A 14332-nucleotide genomic window follows, 5' to 3' on the forward strand; every position below is an offset into this window, starting at 1 on the left:
GACAGTTTCCGGTTAAGTAAGTGTCTTCCAACATGTCAGGCCGGAGGCCTTGTACAATGTAGGTAGTTTTATTAGGAATTGTTATAGAATGTCAAATGTCTCTGCAAGCTTATCACTGCCAGAGTTTCTCACGGGAGCAACTCCTTGTCTTGGCCTTGAAGCTGCTGCTTCTCTGGGAAGTTGGGAATGCTTTGGAAAGGTGAGGGCCCACGGAAGCGTCACCTTAGTGGGTTGTCCAGTCCCACCCTGTTGGCACGTGGGCATGGCTTACAAGTCAGAGGACCTGTCTGTCAAGTGGCTTTGAATAGGCTTTAAATGCTGGTGCAAAGCTGGAAAAGCTTTGCTAGGTTTTATCTCTCAACACAAGGCCTGACCTCCCTCCTGCTTGGGTTTCCATCTCCGGTTAGGACTTTGAAAGTACTCTGCACATGGAAGCTTTGCTATTTAGACTTTGGATATCTAAGAACTGTGCCATGAAAAGTACTGTGAGACTTTTCATAGACTTGATCTTGCATTTGCTGTGGATTGTGTGCATGGCAAGAGAGCTTCCCCAGAGCCGACGTTATGTGCAGGGCAGTTCCTGCGCCTAAGATATTCCCTTCCCTGTGATCACGCTTACCTTGTCAGCTCAGCATTTGGCAGGCTGTGTTTGATGGTGTGTGATCTTTCTTCTCTGCCTGGCTCTGGTGGCTCAGAGCATAAGTGTTTCCCCCTCCCTGGGATCTTGTTTAGGCTTTGGCCATGTCCCCTGAAGTGCCAATGTATGCAACATCTGGAGAAGCTCAAATGGGTAGTGGCAAACCCTAACCCCTCGAGTGATTGTCTGAAGGATCGTATCAGGAAAGAAGCCTAAAGCTTTCTGACAACCTTCATATTTAAATGGTGTTGTTTGAAGAAGTTAACTATTATGCTTGTTACCATGTGATTTCCTCAATAAAAAGAAGTCTCACTGACATGGGGGTCTCGTGTCAGTTTGCCAGCACGTATGAATGCCAGTGGGAATGGGAACTGCCCATGACACAACGCATGTGAGAGGTAACAGCCTTGCACTAGTGTTTGCATAGAGTACTCTGTGTGATTAGTGTCCAGGACGTGGATAAAAATACAGGGATCAGTTTTGATTTTCATATAACAGAAGATGATCCTGCACATACAATTTCTGTCACAAAAATAGACAGCTTAGCTCTACTCAAGATGTGCACAGTAATGAACATCTTAGAAGTTATTTAAATAAATGATAATGATTGGATGAGTGCAAAAAAGAGATAATGAAGAGCAATTGCTCTCAACTGCAATGGGGCAATGGTTTAAGTTTCAGCAGTATAATTTCAGTTAAATGACACAGTGGAACATGGTGATTCAGGGAAGCTGGGATCATCTTTCATTCAACCCAATATGACCTCAATTCAAAAAGGTTTGGGTTGATGATGATCCTTCTTGTTCTCCTTCTCATAGGCTGAAAGGACTTCAAAAGTTAGCACTCTTCAATAATTGCGTTTCTGATATCATAGCTATTTCTTTCTAGTCAACCCTTGTGCCTAAGGAACATTATATTGTAAATACAGTGTGCTGAAAAACTGGCAGTTGAAAATGAAGCCAGGTTCTGCCTATTAATTTATTTATTACATTTATATACCTCCTCATAGCTGAAACTCTCTGGGCAGTTTACAGAGATTTATATTGGAAGATAGAATTGAAATTGGTACCATCTGACCATAACTGAACATTCTAAAGATTCCTATTGGTCCAAAATTTACACAGAGATGGGGGTGATAGAATGTTGACTACCCCAAAGCTGATTGGCTGGAGGTTCTGACTGAAGCAAATATAAGGAGCTGTGGGGAGGTATCAGGGGGAAGTTTGTCAGAAGAGTCTGACAAGAGAATTTGCCTGAAAAAGACATCAGCCAGGAAGAAAAGCAGTCACAGGTAAGGCTGTGCACAGACCCCCCGATCCGCTTCTCTTCCAGATTCGCAACTTTCAGATCGGGTCCGCTCTGCTTCCCTGCGGAGCTCTGGATCCGAATCGGAGCTCCGCTTTCCCCCCATAGACTTGCATTGAAATCCAGAAACGCCTACAACTTTTTTTCTGTTAACGTTAGAAACCTCAAACTTGGCACCATGATAGCTTATCCATGTATACACATGCATGCCAAGCCTCAAGCAAATCCAAGCATCCCCTGATTTTGGGGGGATTTTTGAAAATCTGACACCCATTTTCAGAAATGGGATTTACTCCGACGTTTTTACAGATAAAAACTTGGAAGTGGGCACCTTCACAGATGGCATCTAGATCCACATTCGTGGAAAGTTTCAAGCAAATCCCATCTTCCCCTGATTTTTGGCGGGTTTTTTCCCTTTTAACTCACCCCAATTCAAGTCCCATGCTAGAACTCTGGCAATTTTCACATTAGAAACCTCCAATTAGGCACCATGACAGCTGATCCATGTATACACATGCACGCCAAGCCTCAAGCAAATCCAAGCATTCCCTGATTTTGGGGGGATTTTTGAAAATCCAACACCCCAGTATCTCAGGGATTTTTAAAGCTGCAGACAGCTCAATGGGCTTTCTTTATTTATGGCCATTTTAAAGGAAATCCCAACATGCCATGAATTGGGGAGTAGATAAACCTAAGTATGAATCTTCTTCCACACTTGAAAAATTTATTTGGAACTTCAAAAAGTCTAAGTGAGCACAGGAACGACTTATCCCCTGAGTCAAAGCAAGACACACACAAACCATCCCTGCAAGGCGGGCACAGAGGAGGACAGGCAGCACTGGGAGCAAGCATGCCAGAGGCTTGTGGGGTTGAACCACAAAGTCCATCATGTAGTACAGCTCCCAGGCACCAGGCGGGCAGAGAGGCCATAGATCTATGGGGGAGTCAGTCCCAGCAGATACCCCAAAACAACAGCACCCAGGCGGAGGCGGGAAGGCAGGCATGGAGCAGACATTTCTGGGTGCACAAGGAAGTGAGCCAAGGATTGTTTCAAAGCCAGTAATGCAAACCATCCCTGTGAGGCGGGAACAGCACAGAGAGATGCCTTTTCTTTTGCATCCCATAACTTGCAGGCTAGGAGGATAAGAGTAAAGCTTTGTGATCCTTGCTTCAGAGTTGATTGACTGCATTGTGATCACAGCCATTATTAAACAACAACAAAATAATAACGCTAATAGCATTACTAATTAATATTAATAGCAGTAATAATAACAACAACAACAACAATAAGGAGTTGAACCACAATGAAAGCCTGCCTGACTTCACTGAAGAGGAAAAGCCAGGAGCGCTTGGGCTATGGGGTGTATAAAATGTAATAAGTAAATTAATAAATAAACAAAGGAGGGGTGGAATTAAAAGCAGCAGTGTTGCTGAATAAACAACAACAACAAGAAGAATTTTTTTAAAAAGGCTATGTCTGTCTTTTACCAGTAAGAGGAAAGTGGACGTGCCCAGGGGGACACGTCCTGGAACTGGAGGGGGGACTGTGCCAATTTGACTGGCCCTAAGTACCAGTCTTTAAGAAGCTACCTGACACTTCAACTCATGACAGGCATAGCTTCTCCACTGGTTAATCTTTGGAGGGTTCTGATGACCCTCCAAGGACAGGAGTGTGTGCACTGGGTACATCCACATGCCCTAGGGGACCTCATCCCCTTGCACCACATCTATTCAGTTGTTCACCAAGGTTAGGGTGGGTAGCAGTGATGTGTTTCCTATCTGTTATGTATTTGCTTAGTATATGATTTCAGGTTGTGTTTGTGCATTTGGTGGGGCTACTGTTTAAAAAAACACTGGGAAAAGTCCGTTCAGAGACTAAGAAAGAAAAGTTTCCCAGTATCCCAAGTTACTAAGTATCCCATTTTGCTTATCCCGCCCTCCAACTTTGGGATTGGAGGATGCTTCATCAGGTGATCATGATTGGGAGTTGAATCTGTCTCTCAGCACTTCAAAAAGGTACCACTCCCACTTTTTTTACCCTATTTTTTTAAAAAATATAGCAAGCAAACTGCAGCACGCAAAGTGCTGAAAATAGGCTCAAAATGACCCCCATCCACGACTCTCTAAGCACAGCGAGTTTCAAATAGATAGCTTGAAAAATAAAAAAGTTATCCATTAATCTTTTCCGCAATGCAATCCTATGGGCGAAAATATCCAAAATGGCGGGTGAAGCGCTCCGCGAAAAGAGGAGGGATCCGCTTATGGTTGCTTCTCTTCGCCATGCTTCTCCAGCCCCCCGATTCGCTTCTCCTCTGCCTGTAGCAGAGGCGGATCACCCCGATCTGCTTCTGCTTCACCGATCCGAGGAGAAGCGGATCACAGCCCTAGTCACAAGACCCAAACACTGGGTTGAGGCAGAAGCTGAAGAAGGTCTGCAAGTGAGGAGAGGAAGACTCCTGGAGCAGGCTTCAATGCTGAATCCTAAGTGACAACTGGTGGCGATGGTCTGAAGACTGAGCAACTGCTGGATCAAACTGAAGACTTCAGGAGAAGCCTGATGAACACCCTTAAAAGTTCCAGGTAGTAGTCAAACTGACCAGAGAGATGGCTGCCTCATCAGTAGGCCTGTGAATTAACTGGGATAGAGCTTGATAGGAGAATTGGCTTAAGATTGGTTAGGGATAGGAACTGGAGTTTCTAACACCTGATTGGTGGTAAAAGTAATTTATTAAAACCCTGTTTGAAAGTAGTAGCAACATTCTTAAAATAATAAGCTTTCTTGTTATCTTTTTAATACAATATGATATATCTTTGTTTACTTTCCTGGTAGTTCTAATCTGTTTTGTCTCAACTCCAAATGATCAGCTACCTTAGGGGAAAAGGTATATTTTAAATAAAGGGGTGCAGTTTACTGGTGGCAGCAAAAATGAAGGGAGGGATTGCTTACTCATGGCGGGGGGTGATTCCCCACATTTGGAGATAGAGATGGGAATGCCCTAATGTAGAAACCCACACCCCAAGACCAGGGTTTCCACCCAGTGATGTATGAGCGAATAGATACATTTCAGAAGAATTGCTTTACCTAAGGTTGCCAGTTGTTTGAAATGCAGACAAGCATTGGGCTGACCCAAAAGATCCAGTCGATGATAAAGAAGCTTGCTACTGGGTACAGTATTAAGGTTTTTAAGATGTCTCACAGGTATTTCTGGTTGTATCACAACAATACACAAAATGAAGGATGTATCTTGGACCTAAAAGCATCAATCACAGGTTAGCATGGAATATATTCCTACTAAAACAAAACAAATAATACTAAAAACAAAACAAACATTTTTATTGTTGTTTTTGATTCCTCATAATTAAAAGAAAAACCCTCCCTGATTTGTGCTTTTAGAGAAATACTCAATGTAGTCCCTCATACATTAATGATTTTCCAAGTCCCTACAGATCCAGTGAGTACATCCTCAGGCCCATCAGTAAAGTTTGTCTAGACTATTTCCATGTATGTGGAAATCTGCTCAACCTGGCAATGATAAAGGATCATGGACCCTTTGGATTTCCAATTGAGAACTGCTCTCCAATTTATGTATATTATTAGAATACATAAATATATATAATTTTGTATCAATTCTCCAAACTGTGTGAATATTGAGATGGGCAAAATAAATTATTTAAGTTAGTTGCTCAGCTTATAAAACTTTTCTTGTAACATTTAAAAATGCAATAGCTCTGGGAAAGAAGAACTAAGGAGATTATAGAGGAGTACTGCAGTAGTTTAGAGATGGTAGCTACTGTGGAAAAAACGACATAGAAGCCTTGAATTCACATGGATAGCCCCAAGAACTCACTCAGCTATTATAGAAGGTTATGAGGACTATTATAGAAGGCTGACCAAATTGCAAAGTGAGAAGGATTTACATATATGTCTCCCCCCAGATCATGCCAGATATGGGCTTGGCATTTCCATAACCAAGGGTCAACTGGAATGTTCAGAAATCAACGGGGCACAATTTTGTCATGCAACTGTCACCTCTCATAAGAAGTTGCATCACAGGCATGTACCAGGTTGATTTCTGAAAGCTGAAAGGAAATATCACCCAAACAGGCACATACATACATAAAAAATAACATTAAAGTGTTATTATTTACATACTGCTTAACAATTTACTTCAGTCCTGATAGCACATGGCCCAGAGGCCAATGAAACAGACTTCAAATTCTTGGAAATATTAAGAGAAGAATTCCAGTTTTGTTGCAATTAAAATTTGCCTTCAGCTTCAATACATTAGCATACCTTCAAGTGAGCTCCGTCACTTACCATTTTCCAAGCATAACTCACGTTGTAGGCATCCTTCCCAATTTCACGCAGTTTGTTTACATGCCAAGACAGTGAGGAGTTCACTGGGACTGTAATAAGCTGACTGCCTAGAGGGAGGCTAAGTTGGCAACAAACAATATCTGTCACTTATTAAAACAGCAAAGAAACTCAGTATTTGTGTTTACTTTTAAATTGTGGTGACTTAAGAAAGGGCTGCTTGGAATTTGTTCTTAATTAAAGTGACAGTGGAATGCATTGCTACATCATATTTACCAGCTCACATTCAAAGCCAAATACTGCTGGTTGTGGTCTTACAACTCCGATCAGGTAAACTGGTTCCCAACGAGAGATTTCAGTGATAATATCTTTAGCTGAGGCACTGGTTGTGTTTAGTAGCAGAGGTATGACTGGCTGTCTGCTCATCAGGGCAAACAACAATTCCTCCCAACTGCTAAATTAATCTTTGCTCAGGCCAGAAAGTGAATCACAGAATTCCTTCCAATTCTGATAAAGACCAATGCAACACTCTTTCATTGGCACAAGGCTACACCTAGTGAACCCTGAAGGACAGGAGATTTCTCCCACACCAGTTGCACTGAGCAATTAAAGCAACCTTGCAAACAAGCTCAAAAAATTTACTAGCTACTGGGGACTGGCAGATGATTCTGTCCCTGCTGTAGTAGCCCACTGAATTTCTATGCTGCTGATGAACTAGAGAGGCCATGGTGACATGTGCCCTCAAGATGTTGTTGGGCTGCAACTCCCATTACCCTTCACCACTGGCTATATTGTTTAGAGCTGATGAGAGTTGCAATCTAACAACATCTGGAAGGCCACAAGTTGCCTTAGCTATAATGGATTATTTGTTGCTGCTGTTGTGTCTCCCAGGTTTAAAGTACCAGGAGGGGCACTTGTAGCAGCAGTCTACATGGGCCCAGAGAGGCAGGCAGGATAGTGTTCTGATAATCTTTTGAACAAGGAATGAAGGAAAGTGGGGAAAACTTAAGAAGAAGCCAGAGATGACCAAACATTAGGAAGATTAATATATAAAATAGTTTTCAGAACTGTACAGCATGCAGTTAAAGCATTTTGCTATCCTACATTTTTCTTTAAAACTACATATGGTTTCCATGTCCATTCTAGAACAATATGGTCCCTGTCTATGTGGCAGAACACTAAATCACAAGTGCAAGATGGTATATAAAAAGATCTTCTGTGGTTTATGTGTCTGCAGCCTCAGATCCATGACATTTTAAAAGATGCAGGGCTTTGGAATTGACAGACTGTCTGTCACTTTATTTCCCCATCCCAATCTGCTCCAATTAGGATTGCTCTGTAAGATATGTGGAGAAAGGCTCTGAACTACAGAGGTACTCCCTAAAGCTCAAAAGTAGCACTTTGAATTGGGCCCAGAAACTATGAGAATCCAGCACTGTTGGTACAGAACTGGTGAAATACATTCTTGCCTTAATAGACCCATGAAAAATACGGACTGCAGCATTCTGCACTATTTGCAAATTCTAGTTCATCTTCGAGGGACTGCATTACAGTACTGAATTGTCAGGTTTAAGAAAGCATAAATAACTGCTTAAAGGTAATGGAACTGTTCCAGATAATTAAAAACGGAAAACCATATCCATCAATCGTTTGTATTGATTTTCTAAAACATAATTTAACACCCTACCCTAGAATAGCTATTATTTAATTTAATAGCTATTATTTAAAACCTGTGTGAAGGACTTCAATATATATTTTTGCTGTGATTTGTTGCTTTAAAAAGCTGAACAAGTTATTCAGGTAGAGAGCTGCATGTCCTAGTTCCCTTTTCCACTGTAACATGAATTTCTTCTTTGACCCTAGGCAACTTACTGAACGCTACTTTCATTTTCCAAAGAGTAAATGTAGGCTAAGGAAGCTTGCCTATCTTACAAAGGTGGTTTGGAGCATAACGTTTACTAGAATACTTTGAAGATGAAAAGCTAAGCATGAGACCAATTAGTTCAACACAGGGATTTGAATTGCGAATAGTAAAATATGAGCAGAAAACAATATACCAAAAGAAAATGTAAACTAAAATAACTTGGTAGGTAGGGTTTAAAGGTTAATTGCTAGCTCAAGCTTGAAGATATGTAAGCAGCAATAATCCAGAAACACTAAAGCAGGCTGAAAATCTGTCATAATTAGTACTGTGACACACCAGTAGAAAAGCCTAATGTCACTTTTTCTTTCTGCTTCTTATCTTGTCCCATGGCAGAGAGATTTTAAACTTTTTCCAGGGGTTCACTCTATTTCCTATGTGAATCTACATTTAAAGCAAGGAGCTGTGAAGCAAGAAGACAAAAAGTATCTCCTTTTGTATGGCTTTGATGTAAAGATTGTCAAGAGTTTCCCTCACTAAATTGAATAGTCTTACACCATGCCTTTTATGGTTATGTCAGAATCAGTGTTTCCACTCTTGGCACCTCAACAGTAAAGTCAAGTTTAAAATAAGCCAATGTTCAGGGGGAAAGTCTGTAAAAATTATTAATGGCAGAATGGGGATAAGAATAATGGTTGCACTGATTTATATGTCAAGATTAGAATGTGAACAAAGTACTGTTAAAATAACAGAAGTAGGACAGAAATATTATAACAATACTCTACAAACATCTGAAGAGAACACTGTAGTGAACTTACCTAAAAATAACTGAATTTTAAAAATATATAAAATGAAACCAATAATTTATATCAGATGATTTGGTGTTCTAAACTGAGATGTCTCCAGGAGAAATGGAAGAAACTAACATTTAGCTCTGAGAAGATGACCTGTAGCACAATACAACAGAATGTTGTCCTTAGAAAGTCCCCTTGAAATGTCAGAGAATTGTGAGCTGGTTTGCACATAATGCTAGCCAATGGTTTATTTAACCCATGGGTTTTTGAATTCTGGGTTGTCACAATGTGTGAACTCAGCCATGGTAACAAATCATGCTTTGCTGACCATTAACAATCCGGAAAGAGAACTCTGGGGTTTTTTAAATCATGGGTTGTTGTTACGTATGAACAACAATTGTGGGTTGCTCCTGGGTTATTTCATCAGGCTACAGAGGCAGCAGGCAAGAGTGGTAAAAAAAAAAATACTAACCCAGTCTTTTGACACACCACTATAGCACCACAAAGGCATTTGGGATACAGGAAAAGAGGAGGGGAAAGAGGGGAGAAACAATCCATGGATTGAGAAAACAAATCAGTTTGTTCAATAATTTACCAGACAAACCCTGGGTAGGGAAACTAACCCTGCATTAAATAAACCATGGTTAGTGTTATGTGAAAATCAGGTACTAGTCCAATATGTCTGTGCTTCTTGTGTTGTTCACATTAATTTCAATGCACTTTTGCAGAAGAGAATAGACTGTGCCTCTAATTCTACACCAGTGGTTAGAGTGTTAGACTGGGAGTCGGGAGATCCAGGTTCTAGTCCCCACTCGGCCATAAAGCTCACTGGGTGACTTTGGGCCAGTCACAGACTCTCAGCCCAGCCTACCTCACAGGGTTGTTGTGAGGATAGAATGGAGAGAAGGAGGATTATGTACACTACCTTGGGTTCCTTGGAGGAAAAAAGGTGGGATATAAATGCAATGAAAATCATCATCATAATCTAAACAATGGTTACTGAAGTAGCTATACTGGGCATGATTCAAAAGCATTAGAATTTCCTATTGGGTGTAATAAAGCTGTTCATTAAAATCAACAACACACATACATCATGAAACCCACATGTGAGTTGTCGCTGCCATGTAATAGGTATTAAGGATAACATAATTTCCACTGGCAATTAAATATGCATACTCCAAATTTGCATGATATTAACGCAAAGTCTTACCTAAGGATATTCTGTCGAACCAGTTCAAATTTTGGAATATTCTCATAATGTATTATATCTGTGTGAAGTGGTGGTTCAGAAAGCAAGTAGGGTCTGGTAAGAGAGGGGTGCATAAGAGTGTACCCTAAAAATGAAAAAGGGGGCAGGCATACATGTTATTTATTATATTTATCACATTTCTGAAGGATATTAACATTTCCATTTAAAAAGTTAGTGCTTGCTGGTACAAGAGAATTTGATAATAGGCCTCTGAAATAGGAAGTATATTGACTGCCTTGAAGTTACCTTTATTATCTATCAGAAATGTGTAGGAAGCCAAAGAATCTTGGTAATAGGTGACATCTTCCAAAATATAGGCTAAGTTAACATCTACTCCAACAATTCCTAATAGTAAGTTTCCAAAATAGCAAGGTTTGCTTACAGTCATTATCAGGCCTGTGAACAACAAGAAAAAGAACACATTCAATTAACAACAAGGAAATCTCCAGCACCTACGTATGGGGTCAGGAAAGTAATTTGAAGCCCAACCTTATGAACATTTACTTGGAAGTACCATTTTATTCAGTGGGATTTTACATAGGATTGCTGCCTTAATGGCTTTGGAGAAAGAATCTTCTGTGTTTTTAGAACAGCCCTTCCCAATGTGGATCCCTCCAAATATTTTGGACTACAATTCCCATCAGCCCAAGCCACCATGGCCAATGATCAAAGATGATGGTGAGTATAAGCCATAACACCTGGAAGTATCCAGGTTTCAGAAAGTTGGCTTAGATAATGCCTAAACATCACATTAGCTCCCGTTTTAAAAGAAATATTTCCTCTTGTATGAGTGAGAATGCTTCTTCTTGGATTAAAAGTAATTAAATAAATTTACTGACCAATTAATTGCAAGCACATTTTTTGACTATGCTAGCACATTCCACTGTGGAATTATGCATATCACTATGATGAGGGTAAAATAAAGGTTTCTATTAATTCCCTGCTGTTTAGAAATATTAAAGTAATGTGTTAATATTCCCAAACGCTTAAAGGTGGTCATGATTACTTTTTATGGTAATCTGAGGAATCAGGTCAACTGAATTCAAATGAAATCTAGATTCAGCCAAGCAGCAGCAGCATCTTTTAGAGAGAGAGAAAAAATAAGGATTTGCATTGCAAATGCTTATTTAGTTGCCTTCAATAATCCCATGAAATTATGCAGGTTTAGTGCACTATTCCTTCCTTTGTCCTCCAGGGTAGCATAGAGATTGACAATACACTTCCTGAAATGATGATAGCAGTAATGCCAAAGAATAAATAGCATTATGCATGAAGAATATCAGGAGAGCTTAGGAAGAGAGAAGCAATAGCAATATGTAATTACATTTATGTATTTATTTCTCCCTGGGAGATCAAGGCAGCATACATAGGGTTCCCAGACTGTCTGTCATCCAGGCACTGACTACACCCAGTCCTGCTTAACTTCAGTGGAATTGCTGCATCATGTCTCCACTCTTTCGAGAGAGAAAAAATTCTTCACATTGCTCTTGGCAAACTAAATCCCAGAGTAGCGATGGATCTGGGAACTCTAAAACAGAAGCACACAATCATTTCGAAAGATCTCTAGCTTCGTCACGTGTCCCAGAGACAAGGCAATATAGAAATGCCTTTCAAAACGTATATTCATTTATTTAAAACTGCAGAATGACATCACTCATTTACATAAGCCCAGACTTCTGGAGTTCTATCACTTAACTTTAATGCCTTCTACTATCCTGCAGCCACATTAAAAACATTCTAGAAGCAAGCTACTTTAGGCCTTGGATCTTTTGTAATTACTTACATTTGATTCAACAACTGTGTATAATTGTGAAGACTTGAAAGCCCTTCTTAGTGATGAGATGTCTTGAGAAATGTATTATCTAAATCCACCCTCCCCACAAAATGCCATGTTTAGTTTCGGGGGACTTGCACAACATTTCCAAATTATTGGGATTAAGTACTTGGAACCCAAGAGCAACTCTTTGATTTGGATTACTCTTTCAAAGTAATATAAATAAATCCTACAGAAGACATCTTTCACAATTGCATACAGACCATGCAAGTTGAAGTTGCAGCTAATACAGAATGAAGCAGCTCTGCTGTTTTTCACAGCTGCCTCATTTCAGCATGAAACACCTTTTCTAATGGAACTGCACTTGCTGCCTATTTGCTACTGGACTGGGTTTAATGTTTGTTATTGATGCATAAAGCCCTAGTTAACAAAATTACATGATCCACTCTATCAAAAGCCACTGAAAGGTCCAAAAGCTTTCTGTTAATTTCCAGACATAGGAAAGTCTAGATTTCAGAACACTGAAGCTGTTTCATTCCCATAGCGGGGTGGGGGGCATGTCTTTCAGTGGGGAAATAACTTGAGGGAAAGGAGTTTTTCCTCCACTGCCTTCATGACATAATTGTGATGAAATGGTTATTTTATTTCACTATTTAGATGCTTATTTGAATGTTTATTTGCAGGCTTGATGTACTTTAACAAAGTGGTATTCAACTGCTCCAGTCCCGAGATCCTCTTGGACTTTTTCCATGCCCAACATGGCGGCAATAACTTTGCTGCAATCCATCTGATCTCATGATCCACTTTTGGGTTGTGACCCACCGAATGAAGACCACTGTTTTAACATATCCTTTCCTCCACAAGTTGCTGGGGGGGGGGGAGGAGTTAGAATGTTAAAGTTTTTGAATGGTGTCTCCTGACTGGCTGTTCTGTTTTCAGTTGAGGGGGTGGGAATAACAGCCACTTGGTTTTCTTTGGGAAGTTAGATAAGGACTGGTTTTCAGAGGAGTAGGATCATAGAATCTGGGCTCTAGATTTGTGGGGTGGTTAGTTTTCCCTGGGAGGTGGAGGGAGGTACAACCATCTGTAAGGGATGCTTTAGGGTGGATTCCTGCATGGAGCAGGGGGTTGGACTTGCTGGCCTTATAGGCCCCTTCCAACTCTACTATTCTATGATACTATTTTTATTTTAAATTCTGATTATTAGAAGGGATACAGTAGGTAAGCAACTAATAAAAACTTAAAACTTCAACTAAACATCATATAACCTGAGCTGTACTGAAACATATTCACCCTTGTAAAAAAAAGTTTTGATTTTGTTTTGTTTATTCAAACCACACCATTCTCAGTCTTGTTTGTTACCAACAAAGGGCTTAATGAAATCACAAAAGAATTAAGCAAAATGCTATAAACACCCACACACATAAAGAAGTTGAACGTTCTTTCTTCATAAGGAGGAGGGTGGTGGCAGCTTCAAAATAATAGTATACAAAAGGTAATAGTTGATATATTCCTTCCACACACACTTGTTCTAAGATATTACCTCAAGGAGGAAGTTAACTGAGTATAGGAACTGAAATTCTGGAGGCAGAATTTGTACTTGATGGTGTAAAAATATTAAAGTGGAATGGTGATTATAGAATAATTAAACATGGGGAAAAGGTGATATGTCACAATACCTTTCTATATCAAAAGCATCAGTCAGATTTTAGATACATGCATCTGTGTGTAAGATTTAGTTAGCCCATTGAAAGCAACAAGCAGTATGAACAGAAATTCACCCTTGCTATTGTAACCCAGCCCATCATTATTTTTACATGTCATGTTACATTACCCCAATTTCCCACTGTACTGTGGATAGAGCATTTTTGGTGTAGTACCTCCATTAATGCTCCTAATTTCAAAGCTTCCCTAAGGGTCAAATCTATAAAATGGTCACCTACTTTGTTTGCTACAAATGTGGTACTGGCCGACAAAGGTAACCTTTCCATTTTTAATAAGTATCTTTGAAACACTTACCGTCTCCCATTTCATCTGAAAAAGGCAAACTGAAGACTGCTTCATCAATCATGTGGTTTGGGAGATTTGTATAAAACCGTCCGACAGTGGTTTCCAAATTGCTCAGCTGATTCAAGACCATCATGCTCCCTTTTATCACAGGTAAGGCAGTTCGGTCAGGCACTCCATACTTCGCTGAGTTTTGTTCTGCCAAATCTCGGAGAAATGCTAATTCTTTTAAACCTGTCACTCCCTCTGCAACAGAGATGTGACATATAAATGAGGAGTGCACTTAAGTGCATATTTTATGAAGTGAGCCTAAAAGCTCACATATACAGGCCTCTAAGGCATCTGATACAGTAATTCATTTTTAAAACTAAAAACAGAGAAGATCAGAAG

The 14332-nt window shown here is 40.0% G+C and overlaps 1 protein-coding gene across 1 annotated transcript in view; it reads right to left on the reverse strand.

The window, feature by feature from the left end:
• CACHD1 (cache domain containing 1) overlaps positions 1 to 14332 on the reverse strand; it is a 149202-nt gene that overhangs the window by 31974 nt on the left and 102896 nt on the right. The window contains exons 9-13 of the mRNA XM_063134748.1: positions 13955 to 14188; positions 10408 to 10557; positions 10123 to 10246; positions 6261 to 6378; positions 5025 to 5193 (exon numbers count right to left, since the gene is read on the reverse strand). Of these exons, the coding sequence (XP_062990818.1) occupies positions 5025 to 5193; positions 6261 to 6378; positions 10123 to 10246; positions 10408 to 10557; positions 13955 to 14188 (795 nt within the window). The remainder of the gene's footprint in view (positions 1 to 5024; positions 5194 to 6260; positions 6379 to 10122; positions 10247 to 10407; positions 10558 to 13954; positions 14189 to 14332) is intronic.

This window comes from Elgaria multicarinata, chromosome 1 (genome assembly GCF_023053635.1).
Source record: "Elgaria multicarinata webbii isolate HBS135686 ecotype San Diego chromosome 1, rElgMul1.1.pri, whole genome shotgun sequence".
Taxonomy (NCBI): domain Eukaryota; kingdom Metazoa; phylum Chordata; class Lepidosauria; order Squamata; family Anguidae; genus Elgaria; species Elgaria multicarinata.